Here is a 17,573-nt window from a genome sequence, read left to right as displayed (position 1 = left end):
TTATGCCATCTGTGTCTCATTGGAAAGATTTGCCTTCACTTCCTGTCGCATAGCTAAAACAGGAAGTGAGAGAATCCCAGGGTGTCACCAGAACTGGTGTCTCCTTTGGAAGATATCCCTTCTATTATTGTTCTGATGTCAACCCAAAATTTTGGATTTTCTTTTACTTTCATTTTTGATGATGACAGTAAACAGGGAAAATAGAGAGGATGAATCTTCCTAGCAAGGGAATGAACTATAAAACCTGACAGGCGTTATAATTCATCTGCACTCCATCCAAAGCTAAACAAAAATGCCTTTAGTGAAACTTTAAATAGAAACTAGCGCAGGTCTGCTCACACGGGGGGCGTTTTGCAGGCGCTATAGCCTTAAAAATAGCGCCTGCAAAACGCCCTAAAACAGCTGCTCCATTCACTCCAGTGTGAAAGCCGAGGGCATTCACACTGGAGCGGTGCGCTGGCAGGATGTGAGAAAAAGTCCTGCCAGCAGCTTCTTTGGAGAAAACTCACTGCTCCTCCACCGCTGCTCCCCATTGAAATCTATGGGGCAGCGTTGCGATACGGCGGCATTTTGCAGGCGGATTTAACCCCTTTTTGGCTGCTAGAGGGGGGATAAACCACCCCGCTAGCGGCCCGAATAGCACAGCTAAAAACGATGGTAAAGTGGTGCTAAAAATAGCGCCGCTTTACCGTTGACGCTCTAGGTGGCGCAGTGTGAAAAGTCTCAAACAGAGGGAAGCTGTAACCTTGTCATAGGGGATGTGTGTTGTCAGACATCTCTCTGCTCATGCAGTGATCACACTACAGGAGCAGAGCCTGCAGGATTAACAACCCTTCTCCTCCTTCCTACTGATCTGAGTTGAGCGGAGGTGGGGGGATTGGCAGAGAAATTGGAACACGGAGCTCCCAGCTCTTCATTCTCTGTGCTGTACCACAGCCACAGACCAGATTGCTCCTAACAAAGGGGGCCTGTGCCCCTTTGTTAATTAGGAACAGCATCTGCACCATTTTTATGTTCAGAAGAGTGGTGCAAGCATGGTGTTTGTACCACTCATCATTAATTCCGCTCGCAGTGTTCAGTGTGATTCTACTTCACATCTTACTTAGAAAACTCATATAAGGTTTTTAATAAAAAAATAAATCTCCTATTTGCTTGAGTCCCCATTGCAAAAAATAAAAAAATAAAAAAAAGGGCATGGTTCAACTGTTTGTAACCCTTGGGTGACAGTTTTTCTATCATAAAACTACAACTATTCCAACAGAGGACTGTTATATTTTTTGGTTGCAGTGCTAGATTTCACCAGCAGGTGGTGTCATAAGCGAAATCAGATGAGCACAGTTTGGATCAAGCCCAAAAATAAGCCATCACTCCTGCCCAATGAACTATGGCCAGGGCATATTCTGAAAAGGCGAAGGGAATGCGAATGACATCATCGGCCTAATAGAGCCACAAAAGCAAAACATGGAAGCCAAAGTGTTATTATATAAAGAAGTAACAAAGACAATATCAACAGTTACACTATTACCAAAAGTATTGGGACACCTGCCTTTACACACGCATGAACTTTTAACGGCATCCCAGTATTAGTCCGTAAGGGTCAATATTGTGTTGGCCCACCCTTTTCAGTTTCAACTCTTCTGGGAAGGTTGTCCACCAGGTTTAGGAGTGTAGGTCTGGGAATGTTTGACCATTCTTTCAGAAGTGCATTGGTGAGGTCAGGAATGGATGTGGATGAGAAGGCCTGGCTCACAGTCTTCGCTCTAATTCATCCCAAAGGTGTTCTATTGGGTTGAGGTCAGGACTCTGTGCAGGCCAGTCAAGTTCCTACACCCCAAACTCGCTCATCCATGTCTTCATGGACCTTGCTTTGTGCAATGGTGTGCAGTCATGTTAGAATGGGAAGGGGCCATCCCCAAACTGTTCCCACAAAGTTGGGAGCAGGAAATTGTCCAAAAGGTCTTGCTATGCTGACGCCTGAAAAGTTCCCTAAGGGGCCAAGCCCAACCCCTGAAAAACAACCCCACACCATAATCCCCCTTCCACCAAATGATTTGGACCAGTGCACAAAGCAAGGTCCATAAAGACATGGATGAGCGAGATTGGGGTGGATGAACTTGACTGGCCTGCACAGAGACCTGACCTCAACCCTATAGAAAACCTTCGGGATGAATTAGAGCACAGACTGCGAGCCAGGCCTTCTCGTCCAACATTAATGCCCGACTTTACAAATGCATTTCTATAAGAATGGCCCAACAGTCCCATAGACACACTCCTAAACGCCTTCCCAAAAGAGATGAAGCTGTCATAGCTGCAAAGGGCGGGCCAACTCAATATTGAACTGAGACTGAGGTGCCATTAATGTTCATGTAAAGGCATCCCAATACTTTTGGTAACATAGTGCATCTTTTAGGGGCTATCAGGGACTGGGTATCATTTTTCAGGACAAGTAGGAATAGGAAAAAAAGCATATTATTGGTTACTATGAGCTACTGATAACTTTTCTAAAGTTCCAACATATCGTATTTTTGTGGCGTATAAGACAACTTTTTATACTTAGAAATATCCCCCAAATCAGGGGATGTCTTATACACGGGTTACCTTTAGTTTGTTTGGGCCAAGCTGACCCAAAACGAACATCCCTAATCTGTCAGCCCACTGGATGTGCGGTAATACTGTTATTATGTAGCTTCGGCTACATACAGTATACCGCGCTTAGCCAATCACGGCGAGCGACGTATTCTATTAATGAACACACAGCCTGCTCGGATTGGCTTTGAGAGTCAGAGAGTTGCGGGCTGATGATGTTACAACCTCTGCCAATCTGAGAAGGCTTTGTAATCATTAATAGAATACATTGCTCGCCGCGATTGGCTCAGTATGGTATACTGTATGTAGCTACACCTACTGTACATGCAGTATTACCAGCGGTAATACCCAACAGATTACAGATTAGTGGGAGTAAAAATGGCTGGTAGACAAGACCCCATCCATCCAGCAAGGAGGAGGAAATATGAAGCCTGTTTCAAGCTGAAGGTTGTAATCTTTGCCAAGGAACAGAATAACTGTGCTGATGCAAGACGACATGGAGTAACAGAAAAGATGGTCCGAGACCGGAAAGCAAATGAAGATGCATTAAAGAGTATGCCAAGGAGTAAGTGTGCATTAAAAAGAGGAGGCACCCCCACATTGGTCAGAACTCGAAAATCATGTAGCAGACACGGTACATGAGCATCGCCAAAATGGTTATGTAGATGAAGGGGAAGCCGAAGCGGAAGACACACCATCTGATTCGGAATTAGATCCATATGATGACTATCTTACAAATATATCATAAGATGTCATCGAGGAATTTATGATGTCAGAGGATGAACATGATGAGGATTTTGAAGGATTGTAAAGTACCGGTAAGTCATAACCATTTTAACCACTTGCTGACCGATGCACGCCGATATAAGTCGGCACACTGGCAGCGGTGGGCAAATGGGCGTACTTGTATGTCCCCTTTAATTGGTACGGCCAGCGGACACGCCCGCCGTGTACAGCGTGACCCGCAAACTCAATGTCCGCCGGTGTCCCGGTGATCGTGTCATGGAGCCGCAGAACAGGGAGATGCCCATGTAAGCAAGGCATTTCCCTGTTCTGACTTGTGACATGAGAGAGATCTCTGCTCTCTGTTATCGGGAGCAGTGATCGCTGTCATGTCAGTGGAAGCCCACACCCCCCACAGTTAGAATCACTCCGTAGGACACACTTAACCCCTTGATCGCCCCCTGGTGTTTAACCCCCTTCCCTGCCAGTGTCATTTACACAGTAAATGTAAATAATTTTTATAGCACTGATCACTGTTTTAATGACAATGGTCCCAAAATAATGTCAAAAGTGTCCGATGTATCCGCCATAATGTTGCAGTCACAATAAAAATTGAAGATCACCAACATTACTTAATAAAATAAATAACAATAAAAATGCTATAAAACTATCCCTTATTTTGTAGATGTGACAACTTTTGTACAAACCAATTAATATACGCTTATTGCGATTTTTTTTTAACCAAAAATATGTAGAAGAATACCTATCGGCTTAAACTGTGGAAAAAATAATTATATATATTTATATTATATATATTTATTAATTATATATATTTATTATAGCAAAAAGTTAAAAATATTCCTTTTTTTTCAAAATTGTCGCTCTTTTTTTTTTTGTTTATAGCACAAAAAATTAAAACCACAGATGTGATCAAATACCACCAAAAGAAATCTCTATTTGTGGGGGAAAAAAAAAGGATGTCAATTTTATTTAGGTGCAACGTCGCACGACCGCGCAATTGTCAGTTAAAGCGACGCAGTGCCGAATCGCAAAAAGTACTCCGGTCAGGAATGGGGTAAAATCTTCCGGGGTTGAAGCGGTTATAGGGGGGGGTCGCCTTATACTCCGGCAAATACGGTAAACTTTACAAAGAAGCAAGCTAAGGATAAGCGGGGGCATGCTGCTGGAACAAGCAGAGTAACAACAGCTGAACCACAGCCGGGTGTATAATATATCCAGTATATTCAGACTGGAAGACTTCAAGTTACTGGATCAGAAAATAAGGGCCAAAGGCATCCCAATGACTAAGCAGGAGAAATATTTTTTTACTCACAAGCAGTTGTTCGTCTGACACCAGGAATGTCAAAAATACTACCATGGAATTATTTGCTTGTTTACTATGCCGGATCTGCAACTTCCCAATGAATCAGCAACATAAACCTTTGCTAGACCTAAACAGCTTTTCTCGAACTTCAATGCACAATGCATGCAGGTTATTTTCCGGGTCCACACTGTATTAAAGATCATTTTCACTTTAAAGATATTCAAGCAGAACACCATGAATTTTACTAACTCTATCCTTACAGTGCCCCTCCACCAATGTAAGGGTTAAATGCTCATTTAATCTAGGTGTGGATGGAGATGGGTAATATTTGTCCTACTCTTGGCTCCAGCAGGCTCCCCCATCCATGTGACTGGTCCAGCGCTGCCACCTCTCTAAGGTGCTTTAGCCATGGCCCCATGCTCTTCACCACAAAGTACAATGCATTTTTATGTGAGGACGCAGAGGGGTTGGTTTACTAAAACAGCAGAGCGCAAAATCTGGTGCAGCTGTACATGGTAGCCAATCAGCTTCTAACTTCAGCTTGTTCAGTTAAGCTTTAAAAAAAAAAAAAAAAAAAACGGTGCGCTGCACCAGATTTTGCGCTCTCCAGTTTTAGTAAACCAACCCCAGAGGGACCAACCACAGCCTGGAACTTCAGGGAAAATGCTGCAGATTGTTTTTTTCTGTCTGTGTCTAATTGCAGAGAAAATCTCTACAAATTGAGGGAAATTCCCATCCTCATTGAAACAGTGCCCCTATATTTCTGCTATGGGGACAACTGTAAAATATTGGATTTCTAATCATTTTCTATTTTTATGAGAATAAATCATCCCCAATGAGCCACAGAGAGGAAAAAAAAACCAAAAACAAACGACAGGGGTTCTAAACCTTCCCCACTACCCCAAAACTAAAAAAAAAAAAAAAAAAAAAGAAAAGGCGTATGGCTAAATTATGGATCACAGGAGTGATCTTCGGTCTGCACTCCTGTGTAAGGTTGGTGCCTTATCTGCAATTAATTAGCCTCAGAAGAACCCCTTTGTAATTCAAAGGTGTTCGGGTCTAAAGGGATGAGGTGGCAACTCTACTCCTCTCACCCATTTTTAGCGAGCAGTGAGCTGAAGCCTGCTGTCGGCTGACGTCACAGAGCCGGTCCATGGTTAAGATCCACCCATCCATACAAATGCCTGGACAGACAGCTAGCTTAGCCTCTCAGCGAAAAGCTAAGACTCCGAGCCAGCCGCTCCGAGTGCTGGAGAGGCAGAGCAGAGAGCGGGTGACTGACAGCTCTCAGGCTGCAGACAGCTGGTGACTGAGTGATCGGTAGTGTTTGATCACTCAGTCCTCAGTCTTAGAGCCAGCAGTGGACAGATGCAGCATAAGACCAACCAATGCTGCACCCACCTAGGTTAGTGTGTATGTATGTGTATAATATATATATATATATGAGCTTCACAATTAATTGTCAAGAATCGTTATCACGATCTTGACTAAAGTGTTTCACAATTCTCTCTATGCAAAGAATTTGATGTTTTAAAGCCATAGCGCTCAAGAGAAAGGAAGGAAAAACCAGACAGTCTGCCAAGAATCACAACATTCTTTATCAGTTGAACTTAGGTATAAACATTGTAACAATTGGTCAATGGAATAGACGTTGTGTGTGAAAGTGTAAGTGAAAAAAGTTATAGGGTCCTTTCACACGGGGCGGATCAGTTCTGATCCGCCCCGTGGATATCCGTTTGCTCAGTGGGGATCACTCCGCCGATCCCAGCTGAGCAGGGAGATGACAGGTCCGTCTCTGCACACTGCGCAGGGATGGACCTGTCACAGCGCCGCTCTCCCCTATGGGAGATCGGATGACGACGGACCGCAGTGCCCGTCGTCACCCGATCCGATGACGGATGGAAAAATAGCTTTTTCCTCCGTTACACTTTTTCGGATCGGAGCGGGTCGGATGTCAGCGGACATGTCACTGCTGACATCCGACGCTCCATAGAGCTCTATGGAGCACCCGTTCAGGTCCGCCTGAAAAACTGACAGGCGGGCCTGAACGGGACGTCAGTGTGAAAGGGGCCATATATTTTCTTTAGTAGACACTCTAGAGAATAAAATGGTGGTTGTTGCAATATTTTATGTCACACTGTATTTGTGCAGTGGTCTTTCAAATGCATTTTTTTTGGAAAAAATGACTTTAATTAAAAAAAAAATAACCAGTACAGTTAGCCCATTTTTTTTTTTTTTTGTGTTTAATGTGAAGGATTTCACATTGCGACAATCAAGATCTTTTTATTCTAAGCAAAAAATTGTGATTCTCATTTTGGCCAGAATCGTTCAGCTTATATATTATACATATATATATATATATATACACACACACACTTTTTTTTTTTTTTTCATGAATCCCATACTTCTCTATTAATATACCAGACTTCTAATGCCTAGTTCAAAACCCCAAATTAATGCTGAAAAATTTAGAAAGTAGTTGCCTTTCACCCAGCTTCCGCTTGCATCACCCAAGGAAAGGGTGACGTCATGATTCAAAGTGCAACAAGGTCTTCTTCCAAGATATCCAAGACATATCCAGTGTGGAAACCAGTTGAAAGGTAATTATAATCTCTTAACTTTTCCGCACAGTTTTTTACTTTTTTAGAGAATAATGAATGTGTATTGAAAGCAGACCTTGCATTTGTGTGCAAGGCTCACTTAGGCATCATGTACATTACAGCTAAAAAAAAAAGCTTCCCCAACAGACTGAAGCAGCACAAATACAATTAACACCTTCTTCCCCTCTTTTCAGTGAGAAGAATTAGCCAGGCCACTTGGTTATTTTTCAACAAGCTGGAAAATCTCTGAATAATTCTTTAACTTCCTAGGGACATAGAAGGAGCATAGTAACAAGCCAACTCAATATGAGTGGAAACAACCAAGGTTTTTGGACCAATAGCTTTTGTGAGCTTACTGGAATGAAAATTTGTCACCGGTTACTAAAGGTTACTGCACTTGACACATTTGTCTTTGGCTTAAAGCGGACCGTCAGTCATTTTTCCAACTTTCCATCTATTAAATCCTCTTCCCTTGTTGTTTTAACTTTGGATAGTAAAACATTTTTTCTGCCAGTAAATACCTTATACAGCCCATTTCCTGTTTATCTGGTTAAAAAGCCTAGCCTTATGACATCATACATAGCTCTCTCTCACTAGCCAGAGTTTGCCAGGAAGGGAGAGGGGATGATTCATAAGTGGGCCAATCAGAGCTGCAGAGCAGGAGGTGTGACTCTGTGTAAAACCAGGAAGTTAACAGGCAGCAGCTTCAGCTGCCCACAGTTAAAATGGTTGCAGCCAGACTCAGTGGAGGGAGATTTCTGCAGCATATTTGGCAAGTACAGAGTCATGGTATATATAAAATAATATGCAAAGTGGTTGGAGGGAAGCTTCAGAATGGCAAAGATGTTTTTATTATAAATCATCTGAGAAGACTGCAGTTTATTTTTAAAGTGTAACTAAAGACAATTTTTTTTATTTTATTATGCATACGCAGTAGGGAGCCAGCTGTGAAGCCAGGCATCACTGCCAGGTTCCCGTACCAGGAATGATGACGGCAGCACCGGCAATGCCATTCAAAGATTGGCTGGGGTGCAGACAATGCAGCTCCCTAGACAGGTAAGTGCCCTAATATTAAAAGTCAGCAGTTACAGTATTTGTAGCTGCCGACTTAATTTTTTCACGCAGGCTGGACGTCTTCTTTAAAGAACCAGATCATGCATCCTACTAAACTACATTTAAAGTAGCAGATTGTTATGGAGTTCAAGCACAGCAAAACAAAGTCAGTAAAGCACTGGAAAAGCAACATAATAATCCTTTGGCCTGGGGTTGTAGGCTAAGCAAGTTAAATAGAACTATAAAATGTCATAAAATAAAAATAATAATGGGGAAGGGTGACTTGATACTTAACTACTCAATATAATAGATGACACTACTGGCTTGTATTCCAAGAATCTCTGTCCGGTATTAGGCTGAATTCACACCTAGGCGTAAGGAGAATGTGCAAAATCATGCCGTGTTTATGCTTGTTTTGTATACTATGCGTATAGCCAGCCATTTCTACGGGCTGGCCTATGGGCGACAAGTGCGTCAAAGTAGTTCATGTAGCTTTTTTATGCGCCGAGCTTTGCATGTTTTTTTAAATGCATGGCAAAGCTAGCGCAACACGCAGTGCTCTCGCGTTTCATAAATGCGCACAAAAATTTGCGATTTTGTGCACGTTTACAAGACACTCAGGTTAAAGACACTAGAGTTTGACATTATAGAGGAAGACTTTTTAGCTTTGTAGTGAACAGTTAAACCCTGAGAGGGTGTTTATAGCCCTATGAAAAATATTCTGATGACAAAACGGGATGCCAGGGGATATCTTCTTAAATTTAGGGAATTTTACTACTACCATCTAGTGGAACTCTAGGGTTTCTCCAGCGTGTTTTAGGGGCTTCATAAACAGTAGCAGAATGATATCACACCTGATGGTGCTTGCATAGTTATGTCTCCGTTCTTCCCACTGGCCACCATTGTAAGACATGTTCCTCTAAATGGCCATCAATGTAAAAAAAATAGCAATCTAAGGGGGCACCCCTCCCACTGACCATGAGTGTAAGGGCACACCCCTCCCACTGACCATAAGTGTAAGGGAGCACCCCTCCCACTGACCATGAGTGTAAGGGACCACCCCTCCCACTGACCATGAGTGTAAGGGAGCACCCCTCCCACTGACCATGAGTGTAAGGGAGCACCCCTCCCACTGACCATGTGTAAGGGAGCACCCCTCCCACTGACCATGAGTGTAAGGGAGCACCCCTCCCACTGACCATGTGTGTAAGGGAGCACCCCTCCCACTGACCATGTGTGTAAGGGAGCACCCCTCCCGCTGACCATGAGTGTAAGGGAGCACCCCTCCCACTGACCATGTGTGTAAGGGAGCACCCCTCCCACTGACCATGTGTGTAAGGGAGCACCCCTCCCGCTGACCATGTGTGTAAGGGAGCACCCCTCCCGCTGACCATGTGTGTAAGGGAGCACCCCTCCCGCTGACCATGTGTGTAAGGGAGCACCCCTCCCGCTGACCATGTGTGTAAGGGAGCACCCCTCCCGCTGACCATGTGTGTAAGGGAGCACCCCTCCCGCTGACCATGTGTGTAAGGGAGCACCCCTCCCGCTGACCATGTGTGTAAGGGAGCACCCCTCCCGCTGACCATGTGTGTAAGGGAGCACCCCTCCCGCTGACCATGTGTAAGGGAGCACCCCTCCCGCTGACCATGTGTAAGGGAGCACCCCTCCCGCTGACCATGTGTAAGGGAGCACCCCTCCCGCTGACCATGTGTAAGGGAGCACCCCTCCCACTGACCATGAATATAAGGGTGTAACTCTCCCATTGACCACCATCATAAAGGAGCATCTCTTCCACTGACCTTCAATGTTTTTACATAGGTTATTACAGATTGAAAAAAGACACACGCCTATATAGTTAAACCAATGTTAGGTAACACTTCTCCTAATGACCGCCAATGTAAGGGTTCAACTCTCCCATTGACCTTCAGTGTGGGAGAGCACCTCCCTTACTGACCACAAATGTAAGGGAGTACTTCTCCCTGACCTCCAATATACAGGGACACTACAATTCCAACTCTCCTTGTTTCTTTTCAGGCAATTATTTCTTCTTTCATTTCATGTTGTATAGCAGGGAGGTTTTAAAAAGATTACATGCTCAGGTGTCAAATACATTATTTACACCTCATTTCTTTAATTCTTATTATATCTACTACTTACTGATCACGCTGTAGATATAATGCTTTTTGCTGAGGTTCCCATAGAACTAAACAATTATTTCCATGGCAGTAAAAAGGTTACAAAAGCCTAGTGTAGTATGTAATTTCTCCCATACATTAATGTTATTGTGTTCTGACAACACATACACCAAGGCTGAACTTACATAACATCCATACACTACCTCCTGAAAAGCAAATATTAATCTAACGCGCTCAGGAGCACCTAGTATATTTAACCAGATATCCAACAACCACACTTGCATTATTAAGACTTCTTCTGATGGATGTATCCAACACCTACTTGTTAAAGAGGTTGAGACCGATGCGGTATTGCCTCCTTTGCACCACATCATTGTTGAAAGCAGGAGAGTCCCAGCTGTGCCTGGTTTCCCTCTGGTACGTCTGCTTACAAAGGGTATTGGGGGGCTCCCGTAGGCTGTCACGGGAAGAGGAGCCTGAGCTGCAGTTGATAGTTTCATTGGAGTTAGTGGTGCTGTTTAGACTTTCATTGTCACCATCTGAATTCTCCCCAAGTTCCTGTTTACCATGATGCATATGTCGCACCCCTACCATCCCACCTCCCACAACCCCCACTGAAGTACCATTATTTCCACCCCCAGTGTCCGATGGCGGAGGCAGAGGTTCCGGATGATAATGGCGATGGGGATGTGGGGAGCGTGCAGGTCCTTTGTGAGGTGCTTGTTTAAGAGTCCCATGTGGGCTGCAGTTCTCTTGTTCATAAACAACCTGCCTATTTAAAGAGCCTCGGTCTGACCTATCACTTAGGTCCACAGAACTGTCACTAGGAGGCTCAATAGTGAGCAAAGGAAGATGAGCGCCTCTCATGCGAAAGTCCCGGCACTCCATGCAGGGAGTGCTCCTCCTACTACCATTCTCTCGGCTGTCTTCCCGGGAGGAAGAGGTGGCCCAGTACTCCTGGCGTGAACTAGTTCCTTGTGGAGTGTCCTGATCAGAGCTTGGAGGCCGGTCAAGAGAAAGAGGCGAGACAGGTACTCCTTCGTCCATATAGAGAGTGACATCACTAAAGGAAGTGGCAGTGCTGTCTCCATGTTGTTCCTTGCTCTCTCCCTTTTCCAAGCTTCCTTTTTCATCTCGGGGATCCGTGCAGTGCATAGATCGGCAGCTTAGGGCATCATCTATTGACTCAGCCAAGGACTTAACCTATGAGAAAGAGTGAGAAAGTCAGGTTTTTTTTATTACCGTGTCCACATTTGGGAGCTTATCCCTTATTTCCTGTACCCAGTGATGGAGCTCACAGGGCTTTACGTGATGGGAAATCTCTCCAAACACTTTGTTTAGTAGAGTGGGTAAAGAGGAGAACCTCTGTCAGGATTTTATTGCTGTCCTCCTGTTTTAGTAATCCCCATTCTCCCATTTTTTGTCCTGTTATCACAAGGATAAGGTGCGACAAAGAAACTACCCAATAGTTACCGAGAGCAACCGCGCTATTCAAAACTAAATAAAACAAAGGGGTTCTGTTGGAGTTGACCTTTACAACACCCATTATTTGCAAAAGTATTGCTTTAAACTCAAATTTTATAGTTTAGGGCTGCTAAATACATTCCAGGTGCATCAAAACAAACGGCAATCGGAGCCTTAGCATTCGCTTTCTTAGAAAAAAAAAAAGCAGCCACAACCTGAATAGAAAAGCCAGTATTCTATGAAGATGGGTGCCAGCATGCTGTGGAGAAGGACCTTAACTCTCTGTGGAAGCAGTGGTCACTCCAACACCTCTCGCTGGGTTATCTCTATAGAGGTTTGCCATCAGTAAAGCTCATGTTCCCTTTTGACTGGGGAACACTAGCTCTGACTGAGCAGGGGGTGTGGCTGGCCCTCTACAGAGAGACCTCTGCTTTCATACAAAGTGCTTCTCTGCAGCAGCTTGACAGGAAATGTGGTTTTCTATTCAAGTGGAGGCTGCTTTCAAAAGTAAAACAAACACCTTTGTTTAGTTTCACCTGAAGTGTAATTATCAGATTAAAACTAAAAGTTCAGTTGAGCTTTAAAACGTATGTTTACAAATGAAGCACAAATGCCTTAACTTCTAATATATAGCTAGCTGTGTTGCTCCAGAAAAAACAAATACAGATTCCAAATCTGGCAATCATCTCCTTTACAAAACTCTAGTCTACCATGTCATCTATTGTAATTTCTAGAGAACAAATAGCCATATTTAGAATAAAAAAACCAAAAGGAGCAATGATAACCTGTACAGAGCTTTAATGCCTTATTGATTAAGCCCAGTGCAAGGTCTACTGGTAATATCAGCCTCAACTTAGTAGAAATATGTATCCAAATAGATTTCCAAATTAGAGATCAAAAGAAGCATATTCTAAAAACATGATGTACAGATAGCAGAAATCCGCTACAATAGAAACTCGTTGGTTGATGATGAGTTGGAGTTCTTTGTGTTTTAGCTTTCAGTAAAAGGTTCACTTGGCTTTGCTTTCAGTTTGCCCAATACACAATGGTGTGTATGGCATCATTAAAATACACGACACAAAATGAAATCTAATGCCAAAATAGAGAATCACCACCCATCAGATACTGATGCTAACAATTTGAATAACTCTGGGGAAACCATCCTATATAATAGGAGGCAAAATTGGACTCGTTGCTACAACTCTAACAGTGAACGTCTGTTATTTTATAGATAGTAAGGTTTAAGACACTAGTCCATCCAGTTCAACCCCTGTACTAGGTGTATGTGTGTTCAGGTCGATAATAATTTTCCATATCCCTGTATACTGTGTTCACTAAGATGTACCTCCAAGAGTCTTTTAAAACTATCAATACTTCCTGTTGACACCACCGATTGTGGAAGAGAGTTCCACATTCTTATTGCCCTAACAGTGAAAAAACCCCTACACAGCTTGAGGTTTAAATTCAATTATTATTATTGCTCCCTTTTTGTCTGTTAGATATGCAATTGATAGTGTTTTGTTACATCTGTTTGATAAGTCCAAAAAAAAATATCTGATGATCCTGCCAGAAACCCTGTAAACTGTTAAGTTACTGCGCTCTGTTTCTAATGCACTCTGAATAATCAGTACCGGTACCAATTATCTCTGTAAACTACAGACCCACCACCACCATACTGTTAAGACACAGGACAAAAGGTGTGTTACTGGGTGAAAGGAAAAATACATTTTAGTTTTATAGGTGCTGCCTGCAGTCTTACCCAGCAGTAATAGCAGATAATACATTGTGTTTACTGCCTTCCCCAGGCATCATTCCTATGCACAGCTTGTGCTCAAGTCTGTAAGCTGGCAGTTGGACTTTGTCATATTTCCTGTGAGGACCACGCACTTTTTGGCACTTACTGACACAGCAGAGTCTGTGCATATGGGCAGTAGATGGGCGAGGCGGCTCTTTGCAAGTACAAAATTGCAGGCAGAGAGGCACTTTCACCATTCCCATACAGGGCAAAGTGACAGTGCCTCTGCAAAAGGCATCCACTGACCCCTTGTGCTCATCTTACTTGCTTCTCCATCTTCTTCTACAGCTGATGAGAATAACTGACTTCTGGGTATGAGGTAGCATGTGATGATTCCCTCTGTGGCTGTGCCTGTGACTAGAAGCCAAGGTCCTATCCCTGTGACAATTCCCCCAGGTTGCCAACACATCTAATTTTCATCTGAGGAGCAGCAAGGAGCTCCAAGGTATCAAAGGCAAGATGAGTAAATGGAGGCCCAGGAGATGCGGTTTGCAGCAGCACTGTCACTTGGTACTGCACAGTAACTCTTTAAATAGGCATCATTAGTTGTCGCAGCATCACCTAGTGCTGCCCATATGCAGAGACCCTGTTGTGCCCACATGTGCCAAAAAAAGTGCATAGTGTTCATAGTAAATATGGTAAAGTCAAGACAGATTCTGTTCAGCAGCAAAGGCTATACATTTAACCTAGGCGAGTCTCAGGTGCCTATCAAATGCCCAGCGACTATTTAAAAGGACACCACCATTGCATTTAAACCTAACCTCAAAGCTAATCCTGTAAAAGCATGGGGGCCAAATAAATGATGAGATCTCTTAAACTAAAGCAAAGTGGAAAACCCATCATGAAAAAAAATATTGCTATGTTTAAAAAAAATAAAAAATAAAAAAAAAATAAACCTTCACAGACATCACTATATAAAATGCATTGGGACAAAAGTGTGACTGTGTAGAGGCAGCAATACTGTCATTTCTTCAAGAGCAAAAACACAAAAAAGAGGGCAGGGGAGTCACAAAAAGTGTAGCAGGAGGAAGACAAATGCACAGCTATATAGTGTACTATGACACAACTAGGAGAGAGGACACACTAGGAATGCAATTTAAAAACGGATCTTTCACCCACATACATCTGAAGCAGCCATTTTATGGGCTGAGCCAATATCCAAACTTTCAAGTTGGACAAAAGGTACCTGTTACTTCACTATTTCCAAGTAGATTAAAGACCAATAAGGGTAGATTCCCTAGTTTATTCAAAAAAAATGGCTGCCCTGTAAGTTTGTGGTACCCTTAAAAGGATCAGTCCACTCAAAAAAAAAATATTAGCTTAGACATTTAATCGGGGTGGGTAGGGTGGTGAATCAGTCACTGGCTCCTTGTTCCTCTCAGGGACTCTGGTAGAAAGTTTTCTGCACTTGAATTAAATCTGTCCAGCTGCCATGGGTATTACATGGGCTGCCATGGGTATTACAAGGGGCATTCACTCATCTTACATGACAAAAACATGTAGCATGGACAGTGATAACGAATGGTGGTGTTGCAGCCAGGCTGGGAAATACGGAGGTATTACTTTACTGCCCGAGTTCCTGAGACACAAAAGATACCAATGGTTTATTTAGCCACTAGCATCTCAATATCTGGTTTGAGTATAATGACCCTGTAAGTGGGATTTTCTTGGCTGGCTTTAGTAATCGTTAAAAAAAAAAAAAAAAATAGAAAAAAATCCACCAGTGTTTATAAGACTTTTATCTTCATATTTTTATCCGCCTTATTCACTATAAAAGTTACTTTAACTCCTCCCCAATATAACACTCACCCATCTTGTGTCTCACCTGTTTGGAGAAGGAATCCTCCAGTTCTGTGATTTCAGTGGAAAACTCCCCTGAGGTGTTGATGGAATCACCGTCAATACCGCCGCAGGAGCCCACATACTGAAGACCTCGCTCCCCCTGCCCACGACATGCAGCTACCCCTTCGTCCAATGACACCGGTTTGCCCTGGAAATATGGGACGTTGTGGGTCTTGTCGTACTCCTCAAAGGAGTACTGCATGCGCATGTTGGAAAGGATGATCCGACGAGACATGCGGCTCTCAGAAGCAGAGCTACGAAGGCGTTCAAAGTTCTTATTCATGCGATACTGTCTGAACGCAGTCTGGATGGTGCGAGCCGCTCGCCGACTGAGGAAATAGCCCCCATACTTCCTCTCCAGCATCTCCACCTACATCAGGAGACAGGTAGAGTGTGTGTGTAAGACAAGGGTCCAGGAGACACCAAAGAGGACAGAAGGACAGTCTGAAACATGAGGTTAGAGGGAGCAGTAGGGACAGGATAGAAGCATGGACAGAAATAGCAAGAGAAGTCTTCAAACCTGTCCCTGGGACTAACAGTGCACAAACTCAGTTACGAGTTTTAGAACTATATTATTACAGATTAGCACTTGGCTGACTCAGTACAAGTAGAAACCATGACTACTTAGTCATAGTGACAGGTTTGAAAACCATGTCTCTAGAAGGATAGGGGGAAGAGACAAAAGTTACAGACAAGGACTAAGCCTTGATGTAAGACAGGAGGAGAGTAGATGATATAAGGAAGAATTGAATGTGAATAGGTACCTTTTTATCCTGGAGGTCTGTTGACAATTCATAGCTGTCAGACAAGGCTTTGGATCTCTTGTTTTCTTCTTCTTCCTGCTTACGCAAGGCAACACTGGCTGGCTGCAGTCTGGCCCTTTGACTCCATTGGAGGCCAGGGTGGGGTGGGTGACGGGTGGGTGATGGCAGGTCGTAATGGTCGATTTTCACCTCTCCGCGGTAAGGAGGCTGCTGGCCTGGACTGTCAACAATGGTTCCAGATTCACTTCCAAGAGAGTCGCCACCTTCAACACTAAAAAAGACAAATAAGGGTGATAAGAAGGTGCAAAAAAATCACCACAAGAGCGCTAAAACCGAGAAAAGAGACAACACAGTTATTAGCCTGGAGACAGCACAACATAAGATTAAGGAGTGCAGTACTGCACATTCATCGACAGAGACCTGGGTCCGAGACGGAGGCAGCGCCATTAAAAAAAAAAAAAAAAAAGCTGGAATACAGGCTGAAGGAGAAGCAGTTATTCCCAATGCAGAGAGCAAGTCAAAACAGAGGAAACTAAAAATCCAGTCAGCCATGAAGAAAAGAAGCCAAAACAGAGCAGTACAACATACGGTCATCCAAACAGGATATAGGCTGAAATAGATACAACATCACATACTGGCAGATAAAGAGGATAGAGGCCAAGACAAAAATACAGTATACAGTGCTTGAGGACACCTAATCATCACACCACATTGGAACCACTACTAATTTTTCCATTCAGGGGTTTACAGTTCATGCTACATCATATAAAAAGATTTTAGATAATCATACACCTCCATCCTTGTGACAACAGCTTGGGGAAGGCCCTATTCTGTTCCATTGTGTACAAATCAAGCTTCAAAAAGACACAGTTTGAGGAGATTGTTGTGGAGGAACACGAGGAGCCTGCGCGTAGCCTCAACCCCACTCAACACCTTTGCGATGAACTGGCACATGGATTACCATCTTTTTGTCCAACATCAGTATTTGATTCTAGACCTACTCTCTTAAATGTACACAAATCTCCACAAAACACCCCAGAATCTTAGAAAAATGTCCAGAAGAGTGGAGGTGCATTGGGAGTACAAGTCCTTAAGAATGCCCATAGTTTTGGATTTACATGTTCAACAAGCTAATATGGTGTGATAGTCAGATCTCCACAAAATGTAACCAACATACTGCAATACAAATTTAGTGCCAGTCAGAGAGGCTACAGACAGAAGCTATATAGGACACAGGCAACGAGACAGAACAGATACAGCATCATATTATGGACATCCAGCGAGAAT

At 43.4% G+C, this 17,573-nt stretch overlaps 1 protein-coding gene across 7 annotated transcripts in view; it reads right to left on the bottom strand.

The window, feature by feature from the left end:
* Window positions 1-17,573, bottom strand: part of IQSEC2 (IQ motif and Sec7 domain ArfGEF 2) — a 391,434-nt gene that overhangs the window by 30,270 nt on the left and 343,591 nt on the right. For all 7 annotated transcript variants that reach the window (XM_077478817.1, XM_077478823.1, XM_077478822.1 and 4 more), the window contains 3 exons: window positions 16,287-16,557; window positions 15,506-15,892; window positions 10,744-11,624 (listed from right to left, as the gene is read on the bottom strand). In XM_077478817.1, coding sequence (XP_077334943.1) covers window positions 10,744-11,624; window positions 15,506-15,892; window positions 16,287-16,557 — 1,539 coding nt within the window. The remainder of the gene's footprint in view (window positions 1-10,743; window positions 11,625-15,505; window positions 15,893-16,286; window positions 16,558-17,573) is intronic.

This window comes from Lithobates pipiens, unplaced genomic scaffold, assembly GCF_037356315.1.
Source record: "Lithobates pipiens isolate NorthernLeopardFrog02 unplaced genomic scaffold, aLitPip1_a1.2 Scaffold_1, whole genome shotgun sequence".
Lineage (NCBI taxonomy): Eukaryota > Metazoa > Chordata > Amphibia > Anura > Ranidae > Lithobates > Lithobates pipiens.
The sequence above is the reverse complement of the archived record's forward strand: the minus strand, read 5'-3'. Positions and strand labels throughout refer to the sequence as shown.